The sequence below is a fragment of the Pituophis catenifer genome, unplaced genomic scaffold (assembly GCF_029215685.1).
Source record: "Pituophis catenifer annectens isolate HBS135680 unplaced genomic scaffold, rPitCat1.0.hap2 SCAF_17, whole genome shotgun sequence".
NCBI lineage: Eukaryota > Metazoa > Chordata > Lepidosauria > Squamata > Colubridae > Pituophis > Pituophis catenifer.
Window position 1 is genome coordinate 31,508 of NW_027256897.1, and position 25,335 is coordinate 56,842.

General features: G+C 47.1%; 1 protein-coding gene across 13 annotated transcripts in view; it reads right to left on the reverse strand.

Annotated features, from left to right (window-relative positions):
• Window positions 1–2,055: 2,055 nt before the first annotated feature.
• Window positions 2,056–25,335, reverse strand: part of ZNF618 (zinc finger protein 618) — a 41,072-nt gene continuing 17,792 nt past the window's right edge. Inside the window, exons 3-14 of one of the 13 annotated variants that reach the window (XM_070955871.1) lie at window positions 24,354–24,607; window positions 22,279–22,356; window positions 21,242–21,280; window positions 20,276–20,365; window positions 18,653–18,757; window positions 17,247–17,336; window positions 13,618–13,812; window positions 10,843–10,926; window positions 8,245–8,289; window positions 7,965–8,042; window positions 5,800–5,901; window positions 2,056–4,966 (exon numbers count right to left, since the gene is read on the reverse strand). In XM_070955871.1, the coding sequence (XP_070811972.1) occupies window positions 3,453–4,966; window positions 5,800–5,901; window positions 7,965–8,042; window positions 8,245–8,289; window positions 10,843–10,926; window positions 13,618–13,812; window positions 17,247–17,336; window positions 18,653–18,757; window positions 20,276–20,365; window positions 21,242–21,280; window positions 22,279–22,356; window positions 24,354–24,607 (2,674 nt within the window). In that variant the 3' untranslated portion in view covers window positions 2,056–3,452. Of the gene's footprint in view, window positions 4,967–5,799; window positions 5,902–7,964; window positions 8,043–8,244; window positions 8,290–10,842; window positions 10,927–13,617; window positions 13,813–17,246; window positions 17,337–18,652; window positions 18,758–20,275; window positions 20,366–21,241; window positions 21,281–22,278; window positions 22,357–24,344; window positions 24,608–25,335 lie in introns of all 13 variants that reach the window. The other 12 variants (XM_070955872.1, XM_070955870.1, XM_070955869.1 and 9 more) reach the window with 12 other exon arrangements.

Below are 25,335 nucleotides of genomic sequence, written 5' to 3' on the forward strand. Positions count from 1 at the left end.
TGAACCCGTGCCCACAAGAACTGCTTCAAGCCTTTTCCAGAACCCAAGGAAGTTCTCCACCCTCCTACCCTATGGCCCCACTGAGGTTCTCCCCTCTCCCAGCAGCTTCAGCCCTAGAGTGGGCGATTGCTCTTCAGCTCCTTGATCGTTCTCTTAGGAGCGATCATTTTCCGCCTTAGAAAATGTGTGTACTTTAAAAAACTCATCACCCTGGAAATTGTCTGCCTGAGGGCAAGAAGAATGAGAACATGGCTTCTCAGGGATCGCCTGCCACCTCTCCCAAGTCCTTCAAGGTAACACGGACTCACCTATTTTGAGAAGCAGAGATGGATACCCTCCGCTGGCTGTTCAGGGCACTGTTGAGGCAGCCGTGTGTGGTGCACAGCCATGTGTGGTACACAGGAGCCTAAGCCACAGCAGGAGAGACCTAGATGTGGCCAGCCAGCCCTACAGAGCGCCCGCTTTGGTGGCTGCGAGCGGGCCTGCAGATGGAGCGCAAGGGGCCTTCTGAAGCCACTTCTCTGGGCATTCAGCTCCTCCGCTTCGGACCCCAACCAAGCCCTGCAACCGTGACTGCTGAAAGTGGGGCCACCCCTTAGGATGTGGGCCCCCGGTTTCCTCACCAGTCAGAGAAGCTGGCAATGGAACGGAAACAACTCCCCACCCCCACTCCCAAACCAGCTTCACAAAGGCAACAGCAGAGCTAATTTGTCGACAACCTTAAGAGTTTCCCACATCATTGCCCCAGCTTCTGGCTTTGTCCCACCTTCTTCCTCAATATGCACAAGATTTGTCTGGATATTCTCCTACCCTGACATTCCTGTTGCTTGTGAAGTTGTCGCATCCCCACCATTGCTGTTCTAGCACAAAAACGTCATTAGCTTGAGAGTTCCACTTAGGGGCTTTCTTGTACATCTGACTTGCTCCCTGCTCCCGTTCTCTTCTCTCCAACTGCATTCATGACGGAGGAGGCCATGCCTGTCCACCCCTAAACACAGTGATGCCTGTGAGCAATTGCCATGCATTTCATTCTCCTGCCGTGTGGTTTTTTAAAAAAAAATTAAAAACAATGTCAGAATTGAGGGATTTTAAAATAATTCCAAAAATTCAGAATGGAATTCCTCGTCTTCGTATTTATTGTGCTAGGCGTGCATTTCTTATGAAAATTTGTAATAACCAGATCTATGAGAACACCTAAGGCAGATTTAAAAGAGTGAACAATTGTTCTTGGAGATTAAATTTCTGTTTAAATTTCATAGCATTCGAAGAGTTAACCTATGCTCACAAGAACCCCAGTGTCCAGGGGAGGAAGGGAAGGAACATGAAGAAGAGACCAGCAGGAGAAAGGTATTCAAAAACCCCGTCCAGGTATCTGCGTGACCAACACAGCTTAGTTAGACCAGAGTTACAATAATCTAAATCTCACCAAAGATCACAGTGACCTCCTGGTGGAGACGCTGCCTGGCCGATGCAGACTTTAAAGCTTAGATGTGCAACATGGAATGGGGCAGCCCCCAAACTGCCTTCAGAGGGAAATGACCCACACCATCCTCCTCCCCTCAGTGTTGAAGGGGGGGCAGCAAATGCAGCAGTGGATCACCCTGGGCTCTAATAGAGGGAGGGAGATCCACTCCAGTGGGCAGCAGGGCTGGAGTTCAGGCAGAGTCACAGTCTAAGCCCCTTTCAGGGGTCTCCAACAGTTGTCTGGCTGGCAGCCGGCATGAAAGGGAAGAGAAATGGGACGGGTCTCTCCTAAGCCATACTGGGATGGCTCAACTGAGGGCCAGGCGGTGTGTGCCCCACCCCACAAGGAGCATCATCCCTTCTGCTGCTGGCAGGATGAGGAGCACCTCCACGGGCAGCAGGCAAAACTGGGAAATCCCTTCCGTTCCTCTTGCCAACAATACTTAGGAGGAGGAGGAGGAGGAGGAGGAGGAGGAGGAGGAGGAGGAGACGAAGGCGAAGAGGAGGAAGAAGAAGAAGAAGAAGAAGAAGAAGAAGAAGAAGAAGAAGAAGAAGAAGAAGAAGAAGAAGAAGAAGAAGAAGAAGAAGAAGAAGAAGAAGAAGAAGAAGAAGAAGAAGAAGAAGAAGAAGAAGAAGAAGAAGAAGAAGAAGAAGAAGAAGAAACTGGGAAATCCCTTCCGTTCCTCTTGCCAACAATACTTAGGAGGAGGAAGAGGAAGAAGAAGAGGAAGAGGAAGAGGAAGAGGAAAAGGAAGAAGAAGAAGAACAACTACTACTTCACTCTGCCTCCACTAGATGCTGCAGTTTGGGTCTGCCTAACCAAAACACCACCACCGCCACCACCAGGTGCAACCCAAGAGAAACCACCAGGCCCCAGAAGAGGTGTGCCAGCAGCCCAGGCAGAACCCCAGCACCTCGGCTGTGCTCTTACCTTCCGCCTCCTCGCCAGAAGTGAAGCCAGAAATGTGATGCTCAAAGGACAACTGCCTCAAGTCAACTATTGCTCTGAACGTGGGAACTGGGCAAGAGTATCAAAAGAAGTTCTTACATAGCAAAATGTCTCTGAAGGCTGGGAGATGGACAGGTGTGGAGCAGGCCGCCTGGCAGGGAAGAGCTTCCTACTGATGCTTTATGGCCAGCATTTTGAGGGGACACAAAAAGCCTCCCTGCGCCTCTTCCCAAGCCAACGGACAGAAACCTAAATGCCACCCAGTTTAGGCAGAGTGGCTAGTGGGGACTTTAACAGCAGGATTGAACATTCTTTTCTGCAAAATATTCTTTCAGGTTTTAATCACCACCACCACCACCACCCCTTTTTTTTTTTCCTTAAGAGTAGTCAAGTCACTGGTATCGAAGTCAGGTATCTTTTTTCTCCTGGAATTTTTTCTTTTTAATTCTTCAAGTCTCCATTCCTGTTTCTGAAGGACAGCTGCCTGCAAACAGGTCATGTTTTATGTTGCCAAGAGGAAACCTTGAGTACCCCTGAGGGGACACCGGCTCATAGGAGGAGCCATCCAGTGGGCCCAAAAACTGGCAGAGATCAACAAGGCTGGCTGTCCCTGGCATCAGGGCTCCAAAGAGGGAAAGGAAAACAGAAGGTTGGCTGTTGGGGGGTGGGGGGTGTTATTTCTGAAAAGAGTAATAATGAAACAACCATTCAAGTTAATTTAGAAACTCAGCTGCCTAAAGACCCCAGACTAACTGGCCTGCCCTCTTCAAAACATGAGGTTTTATCAAGTTCACACAGAAATCTAAAGGAAGGAGTGTGTTTCTAGCATATGTGTTCTTCTCACCCGCATTCCTTTCCATTGAGCTTTTTATATACATATTAATATAGAGGTATCAATATGTATATCAAAAGCACTTTTTATTTCCCAGGGCGTTCCGAATGAGGTCCACAGTGGATTCTGGATTTGGAACAGTGTTTGCGTGTGGCGGGGACGTGTTCTGGAAGGGCACTGCTCCCTCCCGCACCCCCCCCCCTCGTTTTAAAGCATGTTGGACTTCAAGAACATGAGCTTGTTCATATCCTCAGGGCTCAGCAGTCTCCGCCTCTTAATCAGGAGGGCTTGTTCGCACATGTTGACGCAGTTGCTTCTGGCCCCCACAGCGGGCACTGCCAGGAGCCAGAAGGCCAGTCTGGCCAGCTTGGTATGCTTCTGCGTCACGCAGGACCAGTACTGGAAGAGGTCAGGGGCCGCCTGAAAAAGGGGCTCTTGCAAGTAATCATAGACCTCGCTTTTGCCCGACCGGTCTTCCTCCCGAGTCGGAGAACTCTCACTCGAGGTCCGAGATTTTTTGGAGGCGGGCTCGAAATCGGGCTCCTCGGCCCAAGATTCCTTCACCTCGTGGATCAGCTCACACACCTTGCCAATGATCTCTTCGTGCTGATAAGGGGGGACTGGGCGCAGTTTCTGCTGAGGGTCCAGAATCATGGCCACCTTGTGAGCCGAGTGCACCTTAAAGTTCTCCTTCAGGGCTTCCAGGAAAAGGTGGCACAACTTGCTGACAATGCCCGCGTCGTTGGCCTTTGAGGTGAAGAGTTTCTCCAGTTTCACGTAGGTAGGCAGCACCAGCTGCAACGTTGGCCGGCTCTCGTTGCTCAGTTCAATGACGGCTTGTTTCACCGGAGCCAGGATGGCCGCTAGGTTGCTCAGCAGGTGCTTGTTGAGGTTCTGGATAAGGTTTAGCTTCTTGGCCCGGCTATAAAACTCGCAGATCTGCTCATAGCGTTCGTGGACAAGCAGCAGAGAGTCCGTGATGGAGTTCCAGCAGGGGGGAGGGGAGGTCTCCTCCAGGGAGCCAAAGGTCTCCTTGGAGATCCCTGCAGAGCCCGCCAGGTCCTCACAGACATTCAGCAGCTCAATGACCTCGTGCATGTTGCGTGCTTGGAGGGTGCGCTTGTTAAGCACGCTCTGCACTACGGAGGTCAAGGCACACGCAGAACAACGCAAACACATGCCCGCCTTGGAAAACGCAGAGGAGTTCACCTTGCAGTCTGTGACGTACACGGTCCGGATCTCAGACATAACAAACTCGGAAAGCACGTTTTGCACCCAGTGGTGGACCAAATCCCCATTATCACGAAGGTCCACCCCTTTGATCCCAAGGACGTAACTCTTGATGCAGCTGCCTTCCGCCTGGTATGCCGTCAGAATGTAGCAGGAATCGGGGCCAATGCTCTGCGAGTGACAGGTGACGCCAATGCCCAAGCAGGCATTGCTGCCAAGAGCGCAGGTGACCTTCACTTTCACCTGGTTGTACATCCGGGGCAAGTGCTTGAGGGCTAGCGTGTTGAAGTTGCCAAGGATCTCCGTAACGGAGAAGGCGCCATAGCGAGCACCGTTGTCAACAAGACTTTGCGCCAGTTTAACAAATTCTTTGCCGCTCACCACACTCAGCGTCCCCAGATCAGCGCACATCACCCTCAGCAGCCGCTCTGCTATGTTCTGCCGCTCCTTCTCCGGGATGGGGCTGTTCAGGAGGGAGCTGCCAGCTGATGCTGCAGACAAGGAAGACGAAAGGTTTGCAATGGGCAACGAGGTTTGAAGATTGCAAATCAGTAACAGTTATTAGCTAAGAAAAGCTAAGATTAAAAAAAAAGCAGTGACATGCACTTGTGACTAATGTAGCAAAGATTCCTCCCTTGCCTCTGGCATGAAAAAAGGAAATATTCCATGGGAGAGGATGTAGTTGTTTTTCCAATAAACCCCCATGCCTACTAAAAGTATTCTGCCTTGATTTGGATTTTTTATCAGGCAAGGAAGAGCAAATACCGCAGTCCTGATTTTTAAATTTTACGGCCTTCTTCCTTCTTCTAGAACATTAAGACGCTTCCCAGACTGTGTCATTATTACACACTCACTCCGGTCGCAAGACGCTAAGAAACAATATCCACCCACAAGGGCACCAACTGGCCAACCTGGGCAAAGGGGGGAATGACCAGAAATAAAACTCTTCTCAGTCCTGGCAGCAGCCGAGGCCTTTTGGTCTCACATTGTAAACCTCTGAGCTTTACAATGTGAGACCAAAACGCCTCGGCTGCACAGAAGGAAATCATTTGCATAAAGAGGGGGGTCTTGTGCTCCCTTTAGACTTTCAGAGAGAAATGGGGTGCCTGCATGCTGTAGCTCCAGTTGGCCTACATGGAGAAGAAGGGACGCAAGGAGCTTTGTCTTGGAGGCCAAGAAGAGACCCATCCAAGAGAATCAAGATTCCTTGGGGTGCAGCATGATGCTACTCGGGAGGGAGGGAGGGCGGGCACCACAGAAACCAGCTGGCCCATTTCCTCCTCCTCCTCCCCCTCCCCGACTGGTTCTCCCATAGGTCACATACTGTTGTTGGAGTTGTTCCTCTGTGGCTGCGGCTTCCACTTCTCTTCCACCACAGCTGGAGGTGACCTGGGCTGGTTTGAGGCAATGTTGTTTTCATTGTCAGCTGAAGGGCAAAGAGGCAGAGAGGACAGGGAGTGACTGCACTAATTCTGCCTCAGGGAGCAGCAATTCAACGCAGGCTTCACAAGTCACACAGCTGCAAACACCTCCCTGAGTCACAAAACTCAGCAGCAGCCATTGTGGAAGCTGCTTCCCTGGGCAGCTTCCACAATGCAAGGCTGGAAGCTGCCTTTGACCACAGGCCCTTCCGATGCCTTGGCAGAGGCAGATTTGCCCATTACTCCCTTGCAGAGGAGGAGGTGCAGGGTGGGGCTCCAGGGAGGAAAAGTGGCTCTTGGCACCACCATGTGCCACGTATCCCAGTATGGACAGGCTTATCATTTTTGCTGCCTTTCCTTCAAATGTGAGTTTTCCATAGTGGTAACGCACGCTAAACTGCACTTGAACCACATAGTGTCATGCTGGTGAAAATCACACAATTATCCTGAGAGATGGAGATGCAGATGCATTGAAGGGAGAGACCAAAATCCTGACACCGCACCCTCCACAATCACATGCAGGTTTTAGTTTTACTTTAGTGCCACACAGGAACAGAGCACAGAAGCTTATCTTGATGACCCAAATTTGCTTGCTTTGGAAGTAGCCTTGCTAAAGTCCGCCCTCCCCCCCCCCCACCCCCAGGTTGCTCATCCTTGTTCCCCATCATGATCTTTTGGTTCATAGCAATATCTAAATTCATACTTTCCTATACTGGCTTGAAGTCAAAGGGGGAAAAGTGTGCCATGGGGCAACTGCAAGTTTCAATTCCCACCCCACATTCCAATATGCTGCTAATGACATCCTGACATTTTTGAGGTTTGCCCTGTCTTTGACGTGGCACTTTTCCCAATAGGAGCTTCTCTGCCATTTATTTATTTATTTATTTATTTATTTATTATTTATTTATTTATTTATTTATTTATTTATTTATTTATTTATTTATTTATTTATTTATTTATTTATTTATTATTTATTTATTTATTTATTTATTATTTATTATTTATTTATTTATTATTTATTTATTTATTTATTTTTTATTTATTTATTATTTATTTATTTATTTATTTATTTTTTATTTATTTTTTATTTATTTATTTATTTATTTATTTATTATTTATTATTTATTTATTTATTTATTTATTTATTTATTATTTATTATTTATTTATTTATTATTTATTTATTTATTTATTTATTTTTTATTTATTTATTTATTATTTATTTATTTATTTATTTATTTTTTATTTATTATTTATTTATTTATTTATTTATTTATTTATTTATTTATTAAATTTTTATACCGCCCTTCTCCTGCTGGACTCAGGGCGGTGAACAGCCAAAAATAAAAACATCACATAAAAAATTTAAAATTTTTAAAAGAATTAAACAAATTGGCCCAATAAATTTAAAACACCCCAACTAAAATCAATTTACAGTTAAAAATATCTAAGGGGGGATTACGCCAGCCCATCTTGATGAAATAAAAAAGTTTTAAGGGCACATTGAAAACCACGGAGATCTGGTATCCTACGTATCTCCGGGGGCAGGTCGTTCCAGAGGGCAGGTGCTGCCACAGAGAAGGCCCTTCCCCTGGGGGTCGCCAGCCGACATTGTCTGGCCAACGGCACCCTGACGAGTCCCTCTCTGTGGGAGCGTACTGACCGGTGAGAGGCTATCGGTGGCAGAAGGCGGTCCCGTAAGTACCCAGGCCCTAAGCCATGGAGCGCTTTAAAGGTGGTAACCAACACCTTGAAGCGCACCCAGAAGCCAGTTAGTAACCATTCAGTCCCAAACTTCCCTCCCACCAACCACCTGTATTGCTTGCACATTTCCAAAAACAGTCAGGATCATCTCTTTTATCAAATGTCCATCCATGCCTGTTGGCAACATTCACACTCCTGGATGAGGGGATTACTGCTTAGATATGTTGTCCTTGGTTATAGAAAGAGGAAACACACTTTTTCAGAGAAGAGAGAGAAAGACCAACATTGGCACAGACCATTCCACCAAACTGCAGATTTCCTGCGGACCTGGGCGCTAGAGACGTTTGGAGCAACCAAGAGACTCACCTGCGTGAGACTGCATGTGCTCAAGGAGATTGTTGTAGAACTGGAACTGGATGCCACAGGCCCCACAGGTGTATGGCTCTAAAAGAGGGAGACCAAGAAAGCGCATTAGTGGACTTGGCTCTGGTGAACTGAACAGCAGCCGGCCAAATTCAGGATGACAGAAGTGCAAATCAAAACCAGAAATATTACTAATTAAAGATCTGTACTGGGCGGGGAAGGGGCGATTTAAGAAGAGCCGGGTGCTCGCACACCCCTGGACACGGCCGTCCCTCGCACTTACTTTGCAAAAGCGGTAAAGGATTTGAAACCAGAGGACTGGCGGTTTCTGCAAAAAAGAAAGAGATGCAGACATTGAAGAGACCCCCCCATGAGGAATGCAAGCACTACGCTGGAGACCTAAGAGCAATAAGGCCCCCAAACCACCAAGAACTGTAAACATTAGGAAGTGACTGGTTTCATTTTATCTATTTATCAAATTTGTCATTATCTCATGCTTCAGATGACTCTGAGCGGCTTTTTTCAAATAACTCTGCCAAGAATCTTTGACAGATATGTACAAAAGGCCCCGACTGGGCCACCTTAGGGCCAAAGGCCCTAAACCGACAGCCACACCACACCTCTTGGGCTAGCAAATTGCACAACTGTGTCACACATTCACTGTGAAGAAACACAGACTCCTTACCAAGTCATGCAAGCTGCCATCAACTGTCTTCTGCTTAATGCTATGGGCATTACTACTGTGGAGGGCAACAAAACTGCTGAGACGCCTCCCCCATGGCCGAAGATCTCCTGTAGCCAAGCCAAGAGACTATTCTGCATTTGAAGAGGCTTCTCCTAATGCAGAGGACTTCAAAACGGAACAGAGTAGAGGGATAGCGTATATCAAGTTCCATGGCGTCCCCATTTGAATCTGCGTTTCAGAAAGGAGTGTCTGGATGTCACCTTCCTGTCCCCCATGTCATTCTAGAAGGGTCAATTTGTCCTTTGTTAGCAACAAAGGCCCTCTGCATGTATCGCAGGCGACCGCTAGAAAAGCAGCATGCACCCATCTCAGTCTCATCTGTTGCAGCTGCTCTTTCCTGACTCTCCATAGATGAGATGCAAAGAGGACACTTAAGTCTCCGGAGCCAATTTAGTAATGGAAGTTGCTGCACCGAAAGCTTCCTCCCATTGAGACACCAATGGCATCAAGGATCCCAATGTAATCAGGCCTCCCTGGTTCACAGCGGGGGATGGGGGTGCCGACTCTGTGCCCTTGAAGCAAATGTACCAGCCACAAAGAGGCGGAAACTTAGCACTATGCTGCCGGAAGTTTTGAAAGCCATTGACAAAGCCAAAAAGCAATGAACGGAATGAGAAACTCTGGTGGGGATAAAAAGAAACCGAGGAACGGTGTGGAGCGCCCACGTGGAATTGGGCAGGGCTTCCACCAAAGACAAAAACTTCGGAGCATTCCAGGGGAGTCACAACAATCATGGTGTATTTTCCCTGTTCTTCATTTCCCTACAATCTCCCCCTCTGGGACAAAGCAGCTTCTGGCTGCCATCTCTTCCTTCTTCCCCATATGTTATAAATAGGGATGCATCCTTTTGGGGGGGGCACAATACCCACACCAGGCAGAGAAACCATCCTTTAAAGTCTTCCTCATCTCCATCTGCACTTTTGCAGGTCATGAGTCACTGCTCACCTACTTTATGATTGCTTGAATAATAATAAAAAAAAGATGATCCAAATGTAGAGCACCAAGAGAAAAAATGCAGATGTTGCTCAGGCATGTGTAATGTGCACAATCACATTTGTGTAGATTTAACAAAAAAAAAAGGTTCATTTAATGTATTTCACCTCTAGCTCACATTATAGCTGCTTTTGCAGAAATCACTTCGAAACTCAAAAAAGACAGCCATATAAAAGGATGGTTTTTAATTTCCCAGGGAATTTAAATCTAGGGTTGCAGCATTTAATTAATAAATCAATTTAAAATATTTTCTCCCCCCCCCCTTACACACACACATGCTTCATAGCCGCTGTTTCCGCCATTAACCGTCCATTGAGTAGAGGTTTCAGTGCAGGTGATTCCCAGGATGACAGAAATGGAATCAAAATGCAGGTGGGGCTTCACCCCTGGACAGTCCAGTCTTTCCTGTGATTCCTGCCATGATAGATGCACAAGTACATCCCGATTCTGCCAAGAAAGTTGAGGCTGGAGACGCTTCTGTTTCTAAAGAAACTTTTCTCTTTGCAATGATCATGTTTTTGACAGAATAGCCGGGGAGTTATTACAGTCTGATTCAGCCAGCAAAAGCGTTCCAACCTGAGACAGACTCACGAAGGGGGGACGGGACCCCTCTGTTGCCTGCAACAGACACACAGCCTTCCACTGTGCTTTTTCCTATGCATGGGCCCCCTGCAATGAGATTCTCCCCAAACTCTGGATGACAAACCCTCCCCCCCTCTGCTCTTTTTTAGAAGAGCTCTGAAGATCTGCCTCTTCAACCAGGCTTTCACCAAAGGTAATCTTAAGACCCCACACATCATCTAGTTTGCTGTCTTTTATCTTTATTTTTTTATTTTGTGTTGATTTTATTGGAATCTCCTTGATTACAGTGAGCTGCTCAGAGTCATTGAGAGACGGCAGCATCCAACTTTAATAAATTCACAGAGCTGGCAGTTGGCCAGATCAAGAAAGAAAGTCCCAGACACCGACTGACATGGGTGGCTGAAAGAAACACCAAGGAACCAGGCATGTCCCTCTTTGCTCACCTGTTGCCCTGGGCCCCCTTTAAGTCCAGACCCAGGTTTTTGCTCTTTGCTCATCCTGTGGGGGAAAGGGACATTTGCAACATTGCACAATGGTGTCCAGGGAAGGGCAAGTACTCACCACTGGAGTTCTGGGAGCTGCTGTTAGTTTCTTCAAAGTTGTTTTGCAGTTTGCTTTCCACTCTTCGACTGAAAGCACTTTCTGCTGGGTGGGAGAATAAGGAAAAACAGAAAGGGGCTGGTGAGTGTTGATCTCAAGCAGGCCCGTCAGCAGGAGACGCAGAGAAGGTTCTCTCTCGGGCTGCTTAAACAGCCCAGGAAATGGGAACAGAGTCTTCACCAGGCTTGAAGCAGCTGAAGATTCTGCTAAAGACCTGATGCCAAACACGAGAACCAGCCGGAGAAGCCCGCTTGGGTAGCCTGAACCAACTTCAGGGGCAAACGGCAGAGGCCTATCATTTTACAATGTGCAATTTGTGCAATTTTGCTGAAAATAAAACAGTAACAGATTAAAAATTACATTTTTTTCCATTCTCTGTTCAACATGGCAGCCATCATTACCCTAACCTTGTTTTACCTTCACAAGCGGCACAGCCCACACAAGCAACCCTGGACCGCTTGTGCAATTGTGCTGTGTGGAAATGCACAGCCTGAGCAGTGCAGCCCTGCTGGCTCTGGTGAGACCCTCCCATCCCAACCCGCTGCCGCCTGGACATCGTCACAAATCAACCTTATGCTCTGTTTTTGTAATGTCTCTCGATTTGTTCAGTTTGCCATAAATCCAGGTGATTCTCATTATTGAGAGGATTAAAAGTATAATAAAAAATAAACATGTGTTTAAAGATTCTCTCAATCCTAAGGAAGAAACAATGGACCACAGTTTGATGCAATTCATAATCATGTCTAGGCACAAAAGCAGGCAAAATCTATGTCCTCCTTCACCCACCCCCAAAGTACACATTTCTGAAGACATGTGGTTCACTCAGCGAGACAAAAAGAAATACTGGTAGTTTAAATAATTTGAGGGTCTCAACCAACCCAAATCACCTGCCTCTCCACAAACACCCCACGTATTGCTGTGACAGCGTCACACAAGAGTCTTCCTCGCATAGTGACTTGCCACAGATGGGGAGGGGCTATACTGAGAGCAAAGCGTCTCGCAGGGTTTTAAAGTCATTTGTTCAAAGGACCAAATCAGTGATGGCTCTATGATAGATAGAAAGAAAGAAACTATTTTCTTTTAAGGCAATTATGAAATCTAGCAAGCGAAGGGAATTGCCACAGAGCTGAGTGTTCTTAAAAGCCAGTGCCCTACAGGACAAAGCAGGAGCCTCCAAGTGTCTTCTCACAACCACTTGCCAAGGCAACACTCACCCCAGTCTTCCCTGGCACAGATGTGAGTCCGCAGGGACAAGGGAGACAGGCCTCTCACTTACATCCCAATGATACACAATGTTGTGCGGTGCATGATTACATACTGGCTCACTCCAAGGCTCAGCTTTTGGCATCTGAAGGCTACAGTCACAAGGTGCGGCAGGTAACTCTCTCTTTATTGCTCCAGTCAGGAAAGTTCCTTCACATTTAAGACATCAGGTGCTTGGAGATATTTGGGGCTTCTTTGGTATAATTAGTGTACTCATCACCCCCTCCACTGTACGATTTCCACCGCCACCAATGTTGCCCTCTTATCTCTCGTTCCCAGGGAAATGTGGCCAAAATCCTCCCCCCAAGCCTGCTCCTTCCCTAGGTTTTTCAAGGGCCTTCTCCCTCGGAAGCAACCCCAATTCCTGCAGAAGGGCAGGGGCTTCCAGAAAACACCTGGTCAGCCAGCTGAGAGGCCCGCCATGATTCAGCCCATCAGCCCAGTGCAGGAGCCTTTGAAACAGCCGGCAGCAGCAAGTATGGGAAGAGTCCAGACCCCAAACTGTCCCTGGATCTGGCAGAAATGCTGACATCCGTTCCATCTCAGCTCTCACCCGTCTCAATCGCTTACCAGGCAAGAGAAGAGGCTTTGAATCACAGGCACAGGGACCTCTCCATGTACCACAAGGACTCCCTCTGTCTTGCTCTGCTCTGCTGCCAATGGGGACCCCCAAAGCCAGCCTGCCTGCTCCTCCCGGCTCAATCACTGAAGGAGCAACTTAAACAAGGGAAAAGGCCTTTCCTGGCCAGCCCTCAACCCAAGTCGCAAGGGGCCCCACTCTTTTACATCCAGAGAGGAGAGGAGAGGAGAGAGCAAGCCATCCTCACCAAGCCCGACCTCTCTTCCTTCGTCTACCATTCCACTCATGCGTCTTAATGCCACCAATTTTGGACTGGTCTGTGGGGAAGATGTCGGTGGGACAAGGAGGGTCAAAAAGGTTTTTAAAATAATACTAAATACAAGGACATATTGCTTTTCCTAAACAGGTAGACAAAAAGGCCAGTAAAAAAATTATATACATATAAAAAAATTCCATAATCCACAATAAATGCCTCCAGTTGAACATCATAAAATGGCATTCAAGATTTAGCAAATCCTTAGGTTGTTTCTATTTTTAAAAAGTACAAAACACTAAACTAAAAGGAAATCCAATAGTATTCTGTTCCTTTTTTCCAATGAAAATATTTTTCTTGGTTGATATCAAAATAACTTCAATGATCCACCTTCACTCAATTTAAGGACACTTTTTCTTCAGTCTGCTCCTCCATCCTTTGCCCATATTCCTAAAAGACGTTTTCGGCAAGGCTCTCTGTGGACTCACGGGACCCTCGGGGGCTTCTCAGGGGCTCTGGTCCCCACGCAAAGGGTCACGCGTCCCCGGGAACCACCGGTGCCATCCCCTTTGGGGCCTGGGGGTGCACAGGCAGTTGGGGGGGGTTAATCAATTGGGATGGTAGAAAGCACGATTTGTACCTGTGGTGGCCTTGCTTCCTGGGGATCCAGAATTTGGAGCGCGGAACGTCTGTGACGGGGATGCCGCCGGTGGGATACCGGAGGGAGTGCGGTGGAGGAGGGTGGAGCACCGGATTATGGGCGCCGTCGGCGTTTTTTTGCCCGATTGGCTCGCCTGGGTCTTCACAGCCACGAAGAGTGGAGATCGAGAGTACTCTGGATATGAACACTCAGAACTAGTGCTGGGATAGAGAAGTCAGTGCCCAGAACCTGCCTCTGCCAGGGCGCTTCCCCCTCTCTACAAGATGTCCATGCTCCCCCTACCCAAAGCCTTTAGGACACTGGGCCCCGCTGCAGCCCCCCACCCCCACCCCCACCCCCACTGTAAATTCTCAAGCATGACACAAGGGCTTTGAATTTCTGGCTTCTCCAATTTCGGTCAGCTTTAGTGTCATCTGCACAGCCCCTGCCCGATCCCCACAAGACCTTCTGGCAAAGGGGACAAGCGCCCTTTGGGGGGGGGGCATCTCTCGCCTTCCGCTTTTCAAGAAGCTCAAAACCTCCCATACCAGCCTTAGTGTTAATGAACTGGTAAAGTAAAGAAATTAAACATTTTCTTACTACACTGAAACAGCTGCCCAAAGGCACCGCTTTTAGTAAAAATGTACACGACATGACATGACACCCACCAGAGGGCCTCTCTCACAAAGAGAACGTTATCTTGAGACATGGGTTTGCTGCGATGTACAGTCACAGTAAGAATTTCTCCAAAACCACCCTATTCAAATCTATGCACATTCATCATCAATATACAGTTGACCACAAAGAATTAGATTTCTTTAGCCAAATAGAAATCCTAAAAAATCAGGCTTCTCTCTGTCCCCATCTAGAAAACAACAATTTTATGTGCCAACTCCCTCCTTTGAGGTCCCATCAATCAGAAACGTGAACTGGGTTCGTTCCTTCCTTCCTTCCTTCCTTCCTTCCTTCCTTCCTTCCTTCCTTCCTTCCTTCCTTCCTTCCTTCCTTCCCTACAATTTCTCTGAACCAAATTTTTTATTCTGTTTGTCTGAAAGTTAAATATCTGGGTGTATAATTTAGGAATTTACAGAATAAGTCTCCATTTACTGCTACATCTAATTAAGAGTTAACATGGAAGACAATCGCACAGGGACATTTTCATTTCATTATTCTGTCTTTTATTGTTCCAATCAAAGCACGCACATATGATGAAAATAAAAAAATAAAATGTGTAACATTCTATACTTCAAAACATTATTTAGTATTCTATTCAGTTATTTATATCTTACATTTATGCCAGCATCTTAAGGCTACATCAACAGTACTGTCTCACCCAATTTTCCCCACAAAACAACCACTCTGTAATGTGATCTGGATTGTAATCAGACCCTTACCCATTGCATCATGATTTCCACCCCACTCCAAAGAAACCATAGATAAAAGACAAATACAAATTCGCCTTGAGATGGTATTTGTTTGTAAACAAATGCAACAATACTGCCCCCCTCCCCAAATTTTCTGGCACACTGCCTAGAATGTCTTTGCCAGGCGGAAGAGCAGTGTGAGTGAGGTGGGTGGCCAGCCCGATCACTGCTGCCTCTCACATCCCTTCCTGCTGAACAACAGGGCTCCAGCAAAGGCTTTGCACCAATCTGACATTGCAACTATTAGGGGAATTTCGGGGAAGGGGACGACACTTGCTACAATCCTAAAGCACCACTGACAACACCTGGACTATACTTTGTGGTAAGGGGACCTAATGGAGGGGGGGCTGTTGAAGAAAAAAACCTTACACAGAGAACAGAGCACAAAGCTATTCTCCCTCTGCTCAAAAAATTAGGGTAACCCAGAGAGCCTGATAGAGGATGCAGGTCAAGAGGAAGGACAGGCCTAATTCAACAGGTCTGTCAACGGCCATTGGCCACACAAGAGCTAATGAAGACCTCCAGGCCAGGAGGTGGTCGACCTCCAAAATTCCACTCCCAAGGGCTTGGGATGAGTAACTTATTGGCACAATAAACTCAGCCTCAATCAAGACAAATGACTATTTATTTATTATATTTACCATATTTTTCGGCATATAAGACGCACCTTTTTCCCCCCTAAAAGGGGGTGAAAATTTATGTGCGTCTTATACACCGAATGTAGCCTCACCCACCCACTGGCCCCCACCCTTTGGCCTCTGCCTCCCAGCAATTTACCTCCTTGCAGCAAGCAACAAGAAGAAACAGCCAATTTCAGCTTCAGCACAGCCTAATTAGCACAAGTTGATTGGATCGGCCGCCCGACTGAGAGCTGAGTGTTTTGCTCTCAGCTGTTTTGCCCTGGCCTCTGCTGCTTGCTGCAAAGAGGTAAATGGCTGGGAACATTTTTTTTTTTTTTTTGTGCTACTCAAGCTATGCTGAAAATAAAAATGAAAGTAAAGAAGGCTATTTTGCTGTAACGAGGCAAAATTGCTGGGAGACAGAGGCAGATTTCTTTTTCTTGTTTTCCTCACCAAAAAAGGTAGGTGCATCTTATACTCCAGAGCATCTTATACTCCAAAAATTACAGTATATGCCGTTCGTCTCCCTGATAAGACGACTGTCTTATCAGGGAGACTGTAGCAGGCTACAGGCAATCTTCTCCGCAGCGTAAGAAGACAGAAGGATGCCTTGAATTTGACACCACCGATTCCCCTACGAAGCCTCTGCAATAGCACTTGCCCACAAAACCCCCAGATTACAAGACTGGGGCTATTCATCTTAGAAAAAGAGCCACATGCTGAGGTGCAGACATGAAGGTGAGGATGCCGTTCTCCCCCTCAAAACAGCAGTCCTAACAGATCAGGACAGGCCAAAGAAAGTCTTTCCTCAAGAAATTAGCGTTAACATGCAGAATCTGCTTCCGTGGGGACGAGGTGATGGCCACCGACCTCAATGGACTGAAAGGGGGGACAATGGAGGGGACTGTTTGTCATGAGGCTCCATACTGCCTGGGGCGATGAGGGATAGATGCTTGAGCTGAAGGAGGCTTTCCTGTCCTACTTCTTGGGCTTTCAACCAGTCCAATTGAAAGCAAAATCCGAGCAGGCTTTAACTGAGTAAGAGTGTCAAGACTGCCACTGGAGATTCAGAGGGCAAAGGAGCCGAGGTGGCCTAGCTGAAGAGGTGGTGAAGGACAGAGGCAGTCCCTCTGACTAGGGACAGGTGCAGGGAGGAGAATGGGACCGAGGGGCCGGTCCTTGAAAGTGGATGGCTGCAACAAAGTAAGCAAATGGGGTTCCCACACTTTTGAATATTTCAATTTACTGAGAAGAAACAGCTACGGTATCTTATATAAGCCATAAGCAGGTGATGGGTCCAGCTGAAAAATCTACATTGTCAAAAATGTGTAAACTGCAAAATACAGGTATAATTTTATTTAGTTTAATATAATATTAACAATTATAGGCAATCTGGCCTGACTATTTGCACTGAAATATGAACAACTCCTTCTCTCAAGGTATATCCCCAAAGTACAGCTATCAGGAAGATATGCCAGTACTGGTCTGTCCCTCGTGATCGCTTTAGAGGTGCGATTGGCCTCTGCCTTGAAAGATCCTGGATCTCAGGGTCTCCCCGGTTGCTGTGTCACAGCTGGATACTCACTGATTGGTGCATGAAGGGCCACGTGTTCCTGGTATGGCGTGTAGTACTTGTACTGCTTGCCACAGAATTCACAGGTATAGTTGCCTGTTTCTACAAAGTAAGAAAACAATTTTCAGAAGGAGAAAAGGTTTTCCCAAAAACCCTTGACCCAAACATGGATCTCAATTCAGAGCATAGCAGGCTAGACTTTTCCCACGTGACCTCGTGAGATGAGTTCCAAGTTTTCTTGACCGAGGGGGCCCTGGGCGCCCACCTTCATGGTAACTGTTTCCTCTGTTTTGCCCCAGCTCTCTTTCCTGGAGAGAGGCTGAAAACACACGGCTGCTACAGAGGCTAGACTTCCTTTTGCAGAAGTAGCGTTTGGGAGGGGGCTGTATAAACCGTCGCAGACAGCAAAGGCCAAGTCGCTCTCTCATCAGCGCTTACGAGGGGTAGTTATCATCTCAGATCATGATCAATTTCTAGTTTTAATATCGCTCCCCACCCTCAATTTCACCCTATTCCCGAAGAAAACATGGTAACATAACAAGGAATGCAGCAGCAATCAAATTAAAACACTACAAAATTGTAATTGACTTTTTTTTATCCCAGAGGACAATACTTAGACAATATCTTCCCCTTTAATGAAGAGCTCTTTGTGAATTCTAAAATTAAGTCATGAGAAATGCAAGTGGAATGCTTTTCCTATGTCTGAATATAATTATTAAAATAAATAACATGCGCTTAATTCCTTCTCTTTGCAATAAAGTATTTACATCTAAATACTTTGGCCAAATTGGATTGTTTTAACCAGATGCTTATAACAGTATGTAACGTTAAGCAAGAATAATTTTATAATTCCCCAACTCAACCGTGTTTGTTTCTTCTCTATGTCAAACGTGGAAGATTAATTTTTTGGTTTACTTAGGAGTGCTATTTGCAAGCAGGTTGCTTGTCTCCTGACGGATGGCCACAGTCCGAGTTCGAGCTGTTGCTTTGCGTGCAAAAGGTCCGGGTTCACCCCTGCGTTTCCAGGGAAGGGCTGGGAAAAACCCCTCTGCTTGAACGGATGTTCAGAGCCCTGCAGCCAGTCAGTGCTGATAGTCGTGGGACAGATGGACCAACGAGCAGACCTGATACCGAGCAGCTTTCAGGCATCCTGGGAGTTATTCTGCCTGCTACGCCTTGGAAAACCTAGCAGTTGCTATCGGTGCTCCTTAAACAAACCCCAATGAAAGATACATCCAAGGAAGATTTTCCGACTTGTCACCAGCCGTGCCCAGAGGAATGGAGTCCGGGTCCCACACAGGCAAAGAATGTGCTCTTTCTGTTGGACTAGTGAGAGCTTCCTGCCTTTGCGAGAACCGCTCCATCCCTGGCTTGGGCCTGAAACCTCAGCTCTGAAACACTGAAAGCTAGTTAATTACTTAAGTTGCAAACTCGGTCAATCGTACTTGGACCAATCTTCTGAAAGGGCTCGGGCTCCTCTTCTTTCACCTCCTCCTTGGCAATCATTGCTTGGTCGTAGGGGTCTGCAAGAGGAGAGAAGGAGGAGAGAGCTGATCGGGGCGTGTGGAAACGCCTCCCTGGCTTGATCCCTCGGGCCCTGCTCTCATCCCTAGTCTTAAATAGACTAACATACATTTCACACATGTATAGTATTTTTAATTTATAATCTCCCTATTAAAGTAACTAATCATAAGATGCGTGTTTCCAATTCAGGATATAAAATTTGCACTTATTATTTCTTTTTAAAGTGTGACAACTTGATTGCAAAAAACTGCAGTCCTTCTTAACAAGAGTCAGACTACTTCCAAAAAGCAACACAACCGGCCTACCTCTACCAAGAGGCCCCAAGACTCTCCTATCCACCAAACAGGCACTCTTTCTCCCAACAGAGTGGATTAATCTCTGCACACACCCACGGGTGCTTCAAACTGCAACACGGCAGGGCTTCCGGCTCCATTCTCCATCCATTGAGCATTCGCCCGAATGCTCCTCAGTCAAAGACTTCCTAAAGTGTTGGAATCATTGAGCCAGAAGTTTCTATTGGCTGAAACTTTATTGCCAAAAGTTGTATGGTATTATGTCTCTAAACTAGCTGGGTATATGTAGATAAGCACACACACACAACAACAACAACATTCTAATGGTTTCCCTTGGATTTTGATTTTTTGCATCACCCAATGGTGTCAACAGCCCTGCACAACAGCTTCCCTCTCCAGCTTCTTTCCATAAAATGCAGGCCTGGGTTACCTGCGAAGAGCTCTAAGCAATAACTAAAGGTCCTGAGAACGGGTGCCAGAGCCTGTAGGCTTGCCTGCCCCGTGCCTCCTTTCCCTTGCCTTGGGAGGAGATGGGAAGCTCTAGTCCCGTGATGGTGAACCTGTGGCATGTGGAGTCATATTGGTGGGCACGCGAGTGTTGCCTAGCTCAACTCCAGCGTGCATGCACATGCTGGCCAACTGATTCCGGTCCCACCGGAAGTCAGGAAACGAGATGTTTCTGGCCTCCGGAGGGCCTCTGGGGTATGTGTGGGGAAGGCTGTTTTCGCCCTCCCAGGCTCCAAGAAAGCCTCTGGAGCCTGGGGAGGGCAAAAATGGGCCTACCGGGCCCACCGGGCCATCATGTGCCAAATGCAGGGGGGAGTGTGTGTGTGGGGGGTGTTGCATGCACATGCGCGGGAGGGAGGGGCACACTGATTTATGGATGAAGGCACACGTGCACGCACCCCCCCACACTGCCCCCGCTTTTGGCCTGTGACGGCAAAAAGTTTAGCCATCACTGATCTAGCCTATCCCTTTCTTTCAGCAACTCTTACATTCAAGCCACGTTTGGCTTAAATTCAAGATTTTCTGGAAACACAAGGGTTAAATGGAAATCCTGGCTTGTTCTGATAAGCTGCTGCTTGAGCTTAGCCATTAATATTTCCCAACTCCTACAGCTTCATTGGGAGGGTGGGAATGAGGGCTGACTGAGCTCCTACTTAACATTCTGTGAGAACAGGGACCCTCCTCTTCTCGCCAAGCGATCCAGACATTGACACTCACCATCCACCGCATGCAGGTCTCTGTGCTCTTGGAAGCAACTGTAGTATTTGTACTTCTTCCCACAAATGTCACACGTGTACCTAAAGTTATCTGTGGGGAGGAAAGAGCACAACGTTCGAGAAACTCCAAGGAGAACCCAGGGCTTCCCCGAGGAGTCCCCATGCGCAGACCCTCTACCGGCACCTGGCTTTCCACCACCACTCTCGCCTCCGGCTGCTCCCTGGTCTTAGCACACCTCAACCCCAACAAAGGCCCTGAAGTCTCTAATCTTGAGCAAAGGATGGAACCGTCTCGGGGACTCAAAATCTTTTGACACCAAGGAATTTTGGAAATTTCCAAATCAAGGAAAGCAGCATTTTTCCTGTTCTGTTTTGATGCTTTGGGGAGGGGGGGAAACGCAGTGGTAGAGACAAAACACCCCCCACCCCAATCCTTGGGTGATACCCATCCCTAACAGTATTCAGAGGATCCAAAATAAGGAAAGCTAAACCACCGGCTTCATGATATCCCAATTATTAATGAGGTTGTTTCCTTCCTTTGTTAGAGTATTTTTCCAACGCGGAAAACAATTTAGCAAAAAATACAAAGCAAAGAGAGCAAGCGGTGGAAGGGAAGATCAGCACAGGGGCAAAACAAGACAAAGTCGCCAAACGATGGAGCCTCTTCTTCACCAGCACATGGTACCACAGCACGGCAGCTGCATTTCACACTGGCCAACTGAAAGCGAGGGGGGGTTTCCCCACTGGCCCCACCAGGCTTCTTCACAACAGAATGGTGACAGCCGACCCGTTGGCTTCAGGCCACCTTTGGATCCCTCTCGCCCCCCTCTGGACCGTGACTGGCAGCAGCTCTCTGGCGTCTTGGGCACAAAGGGGGCTTCCCTCTCCTCTCCCAGAACCTGGAACTGGGGGGACCTTTTGCTCGCAAAGCATCACTCCACAATCTGAGAAGGGTGTCAATACTTACTCCCCGGGGAGGCTCCTTCGCCTGATGCCGCTTCTGTGTCTAAGCGAAGAGAAGAACCGCATTGAGAATGCATTCCCAGGAATAAGCACCCTCCCATCCTCGTCTTTGTTTACAGGCTTGAGGTCGAAAGGCCTCCTTCCCAGATCTGATGCCAAAGAAACGTGTCTGTTTGAGACCAAATAGCCTGAAGATCTTCATCTCAGGCAGAGCCCCTCGCTTGTCAATACAGTTCCGAGGGCGTACAGGTTGCCATCCAAATCCCCTCCCTTCATGATAAGCAAAACCAGAAGAAAAGGTAGAATTATGCCAAAGAGGCCAGGTAAATCTGTGTCATAGATTTGAGGTTGGGCGCATGAAGGTGGCAGCGCCTCGGGTCTCGTTGCAATATTTTAACTTTTAGGACGTACTATTTGGGGTGGGGGGTCTTTCTGTCGTCAGTGGCATTTAACCTTCTGCAGTGAAGCAGACAGCCAAGAGAAGTGATGCCATGCAGATGAGAGGGCCTGAAGCGTGAAGGCCTCACCCATCAAAGGAGTTACACGCATCTCCTTCAGGACTGGAGGCTCATCTAAACCACTGCTGGCTTTATGCTGGCAGAGGAGGGGGAGCAACAGCAATTCTGGTAGCTTGTTCTTTGCAGCACTGGGTACAATTCAAACCTCTCCGTGAACATACCATGTATGGCTAATTTAATTAAAGCTGCCTCACGTCTTCTGCATTCCATTTTAAGACAGCCCCACAATCAATTAGGTGGGGCTTCTCTGCTATGGCCAGCAGTTTCTCTCCCCCCCCACTCCCCCCCCCCCCGTTATTTTGTTCAGTATTCTAAACCGATACCAAATTTAATAATATGGGGCATATTTCTCTGATTTGTCTAAAGATATCAAACTGGCTGTGGCATTCGAGCACAAATGTGACTGGACAAAATCCTGAAAAACCCTATTTGTGAATGCAAATAGTATCTCAGAAACAATTCTTCCCACCCGCATTTCTTAACTACTCCCAGAATTCCTCTGCAGTGCAGAAGAGATCAATACCTCTGTGCGCTCGAACATGGGTCTGGAAACAATTGTAGTACTTATATTTCTTTCCACATATTCCGCATTCATATGACCCTGAAAGGAAAAAAAAAAAAGCACAGTGAAACATTAGGGCGGGTATAAGCAGAAGAAGGGGTCAACATATTTTCCAAAGCACCAGAAGGCAGGACAAGAAACAATGGATGGAAACTAATCAAGAAGAGAAGCATCCCCCGCCCTTTTTTTTAGGAAGATACTGGACAGCCACCTGTCTGAAATGATTTAGGGTCTCTGGTTGAGCAGGAGGTTGGACTAGTAGACCTATTCCAGCTGTGTTGATTGATTGATCACTGTGGCAGGAGGGGGTGCTCATGCACAGCGCTCAAGTAAGCAGCGAAGAGAATCTTCCTCCATACCAACACACACACACACACACACACACACACACACACACCTGCTCCTTCCTCTCCAAAAGGGAAATCTAGGATGGCAACCAGGGCTGAAAGCAATGCAGCCCAAGCGAGATGGGTTTGCCAAGCAAGGCGTCATCTCCAGCCAGCCCGCCCAGAAAATGCCAAGGGAGAAAGTCCCAGGCAGCATCTCAGATCAGGTTAGGATGGCATAAATTAAAGGAAAGCCAGGCTCAGCTGGGGACCTCAGACCCCTGCCATCTTCCCCTCTCCCTCCCCCAGTGCAAACCCCAGGCTTTTTGGCGACCAAAAGAATCCGGTGGAAAAACCTCTACAGTTCATTATGCTGATTTTTGTGCAGGAGAAAGGATACAGAAAATCTCCCTTCAAGTTGTGACAGCCAAAATAAATCACTGCCTGAAAAATTCTTCAATTTTACACAGCCTGTTTGCCCTAATCTCCGAATATTGTGTTCCATCTTATTCCACTGTTTCTTCCGTTATTTTTCTTTCAAGTAAAAAATAAAAGACAGGAATGTATCTTTTAATTAGGCATTATAGCTTTAAATCAGATGCACCCAGAATCAGCTAAAATAGCAGAGAAGGAAACTCTTCTGGGCTAGAGTTTTCCAATTCCCAAAGTTATTAATTTTAAATGCCAAGACATGCCTGTCTCCTGGACACATCTCAACTGTAGCATTATATTGTCCATACAAACCCACGCTTGGAACTACAAAGACCCCCAAGTCCACCTAAGGCTCCATGCTGGAGGATGGTCGAACTGAAGCACAGTAGGAATCCAGAACTCTGCCCAATCTTGTTCCCAGCTATCCATTCCTATGAGGTAGCCTAGGGCCCTTAAGACCAGCCGCTACCAAGGGACCCCTGCCTGCTATCAGCTCATCTGATGTCTTCTTAAAAGTGTCCAGATTAGTTGCTAGTCAACGTAGCTGGTGTCAATGCTGGTGTCATTAGACAAGAGTCATCTCCTTTGTTGCTCCTGAACTGCCCTCTGTTTAATAGATTACCTTGATTCTTAAAGTGGTAAAAAAGAAAAAACTTTATTTTCTGCATCATGTAAGGTTTTATGTGCCTCTAACATGTTCCCATCGCCTCAGATTGAAGGATTACATATTGGTTTCCCAAAAAACTCTTCTCCTTACCACTTACCATTCTAAGGCAAACATAGTCAATACAATTTAACTGATTAATAGATTAGATCTCAACTGACTGATTCTTTTCTCAACCTGGAAACAGCAATTATCCAGCATGCAGGGGCTGCCCTGTTCTTTCTCTATATCAGGGGTCAGCAACCTTAAATACTCAAAGAGCCACAAAGGTCCTAACTGGAAGCCCCCGTTCAATTCTGGAGCTGACCGGATGTCCAGCTCCCCCACGATAGAGTCTCCTCCTAGCGCAGCATCCTTTTTCCTCTACCTTTCCTAATCGAAAGCCCTATCAACTGTGGAGCTGACCAGCAACAGGGAGCCGCAGCAGAGGGATGAAAGAGCCACATGCGGCTCCAGAGCCATAGGTTGCTGACCCATGCTCTATATGCTTATTGCCTGAATTACACTCACCCAAGAGCCTCCTCAATCACTCAAAAGCCCCCTCTGCCCTCCATGGACCCCAGCCCGTCCCTGGCAAGAAAAGGTTAAGCCAATGGACCACCGACCTAGCTTACCGAGAGTCTGCTGGTTGCGGACCCCACCAATCACCACACAAATTTCTGCAGGCACCTCGGCTACCCCGCCACCTTTCTTCTTCGGCTCTTTTGGGTCATCCTGCCAGACCACCTCCTGAATGTAGTCATCCGGGACTTCCGTCTTCACCTTCACCTCGGTCATTGCTGCCGCATCCTCACTAGGCGATGCTTGAGGCATGGCTGAATCGCAACCTTCTGCTTTCATAATCTTCTGGGTCCTCTTCAAGCGCTCTCTTGGATGAGGGGAAAAACAGAACTCTAAGCCTCAGAGAGTCTACCGAAGCCACCCAAGAGAACATCGTCTATTCAGGCAGTCTGGGGCTTAGGGCTGGGTGACTCTACATGCCCCTGAATTTATGGATAAATGGAATACTTCTATGCATGTGGGGGTTTTCTTTTTTTAAAAAAAAACAGTCTTGTAGGCTAAACAAATGGCTTGTCACTGTATTTGGTTAACTAAAAACTTTTGAATGTCCTTCAGATGGACTCACTTGGGACCGTCCACACCTTCCATGATTCACAGCCATGGGCCAAGAGAAAAGGAAGCCTACCTCTTCTGCAAAGTGTAAGGAGTGTTTAATTAATTAAACAACATGTGCTAATCTCCTCTTAAGCAGCTCACAATATTGTTGAATGCCTAATAACCCAATTCCCAAACATTTTGAAAAACATCAAACTGGGCATAGAATAGCAACAAATATTATTTGGATCTCTAAAAGCAAACTATTGGCAAACTCTCCTCCCACCCAACCCCCTTCACTTCAGATGCTGAAAGAGACAAAAGATACTGTAAAGTAGGGAACAAGTAGCAAAAAAAAGAGGGGGGGGACAGAGAGAAGCATCAGGGAGACAGAAACAACCTTTTAAGTCTTTCAATCACCTTTTAAGGTTCATTTTCTCCTGAACAGGAAACCCCTATTTTTTCATGTTTGGGACAAGAGAAGGTCACATGATTTGGAGC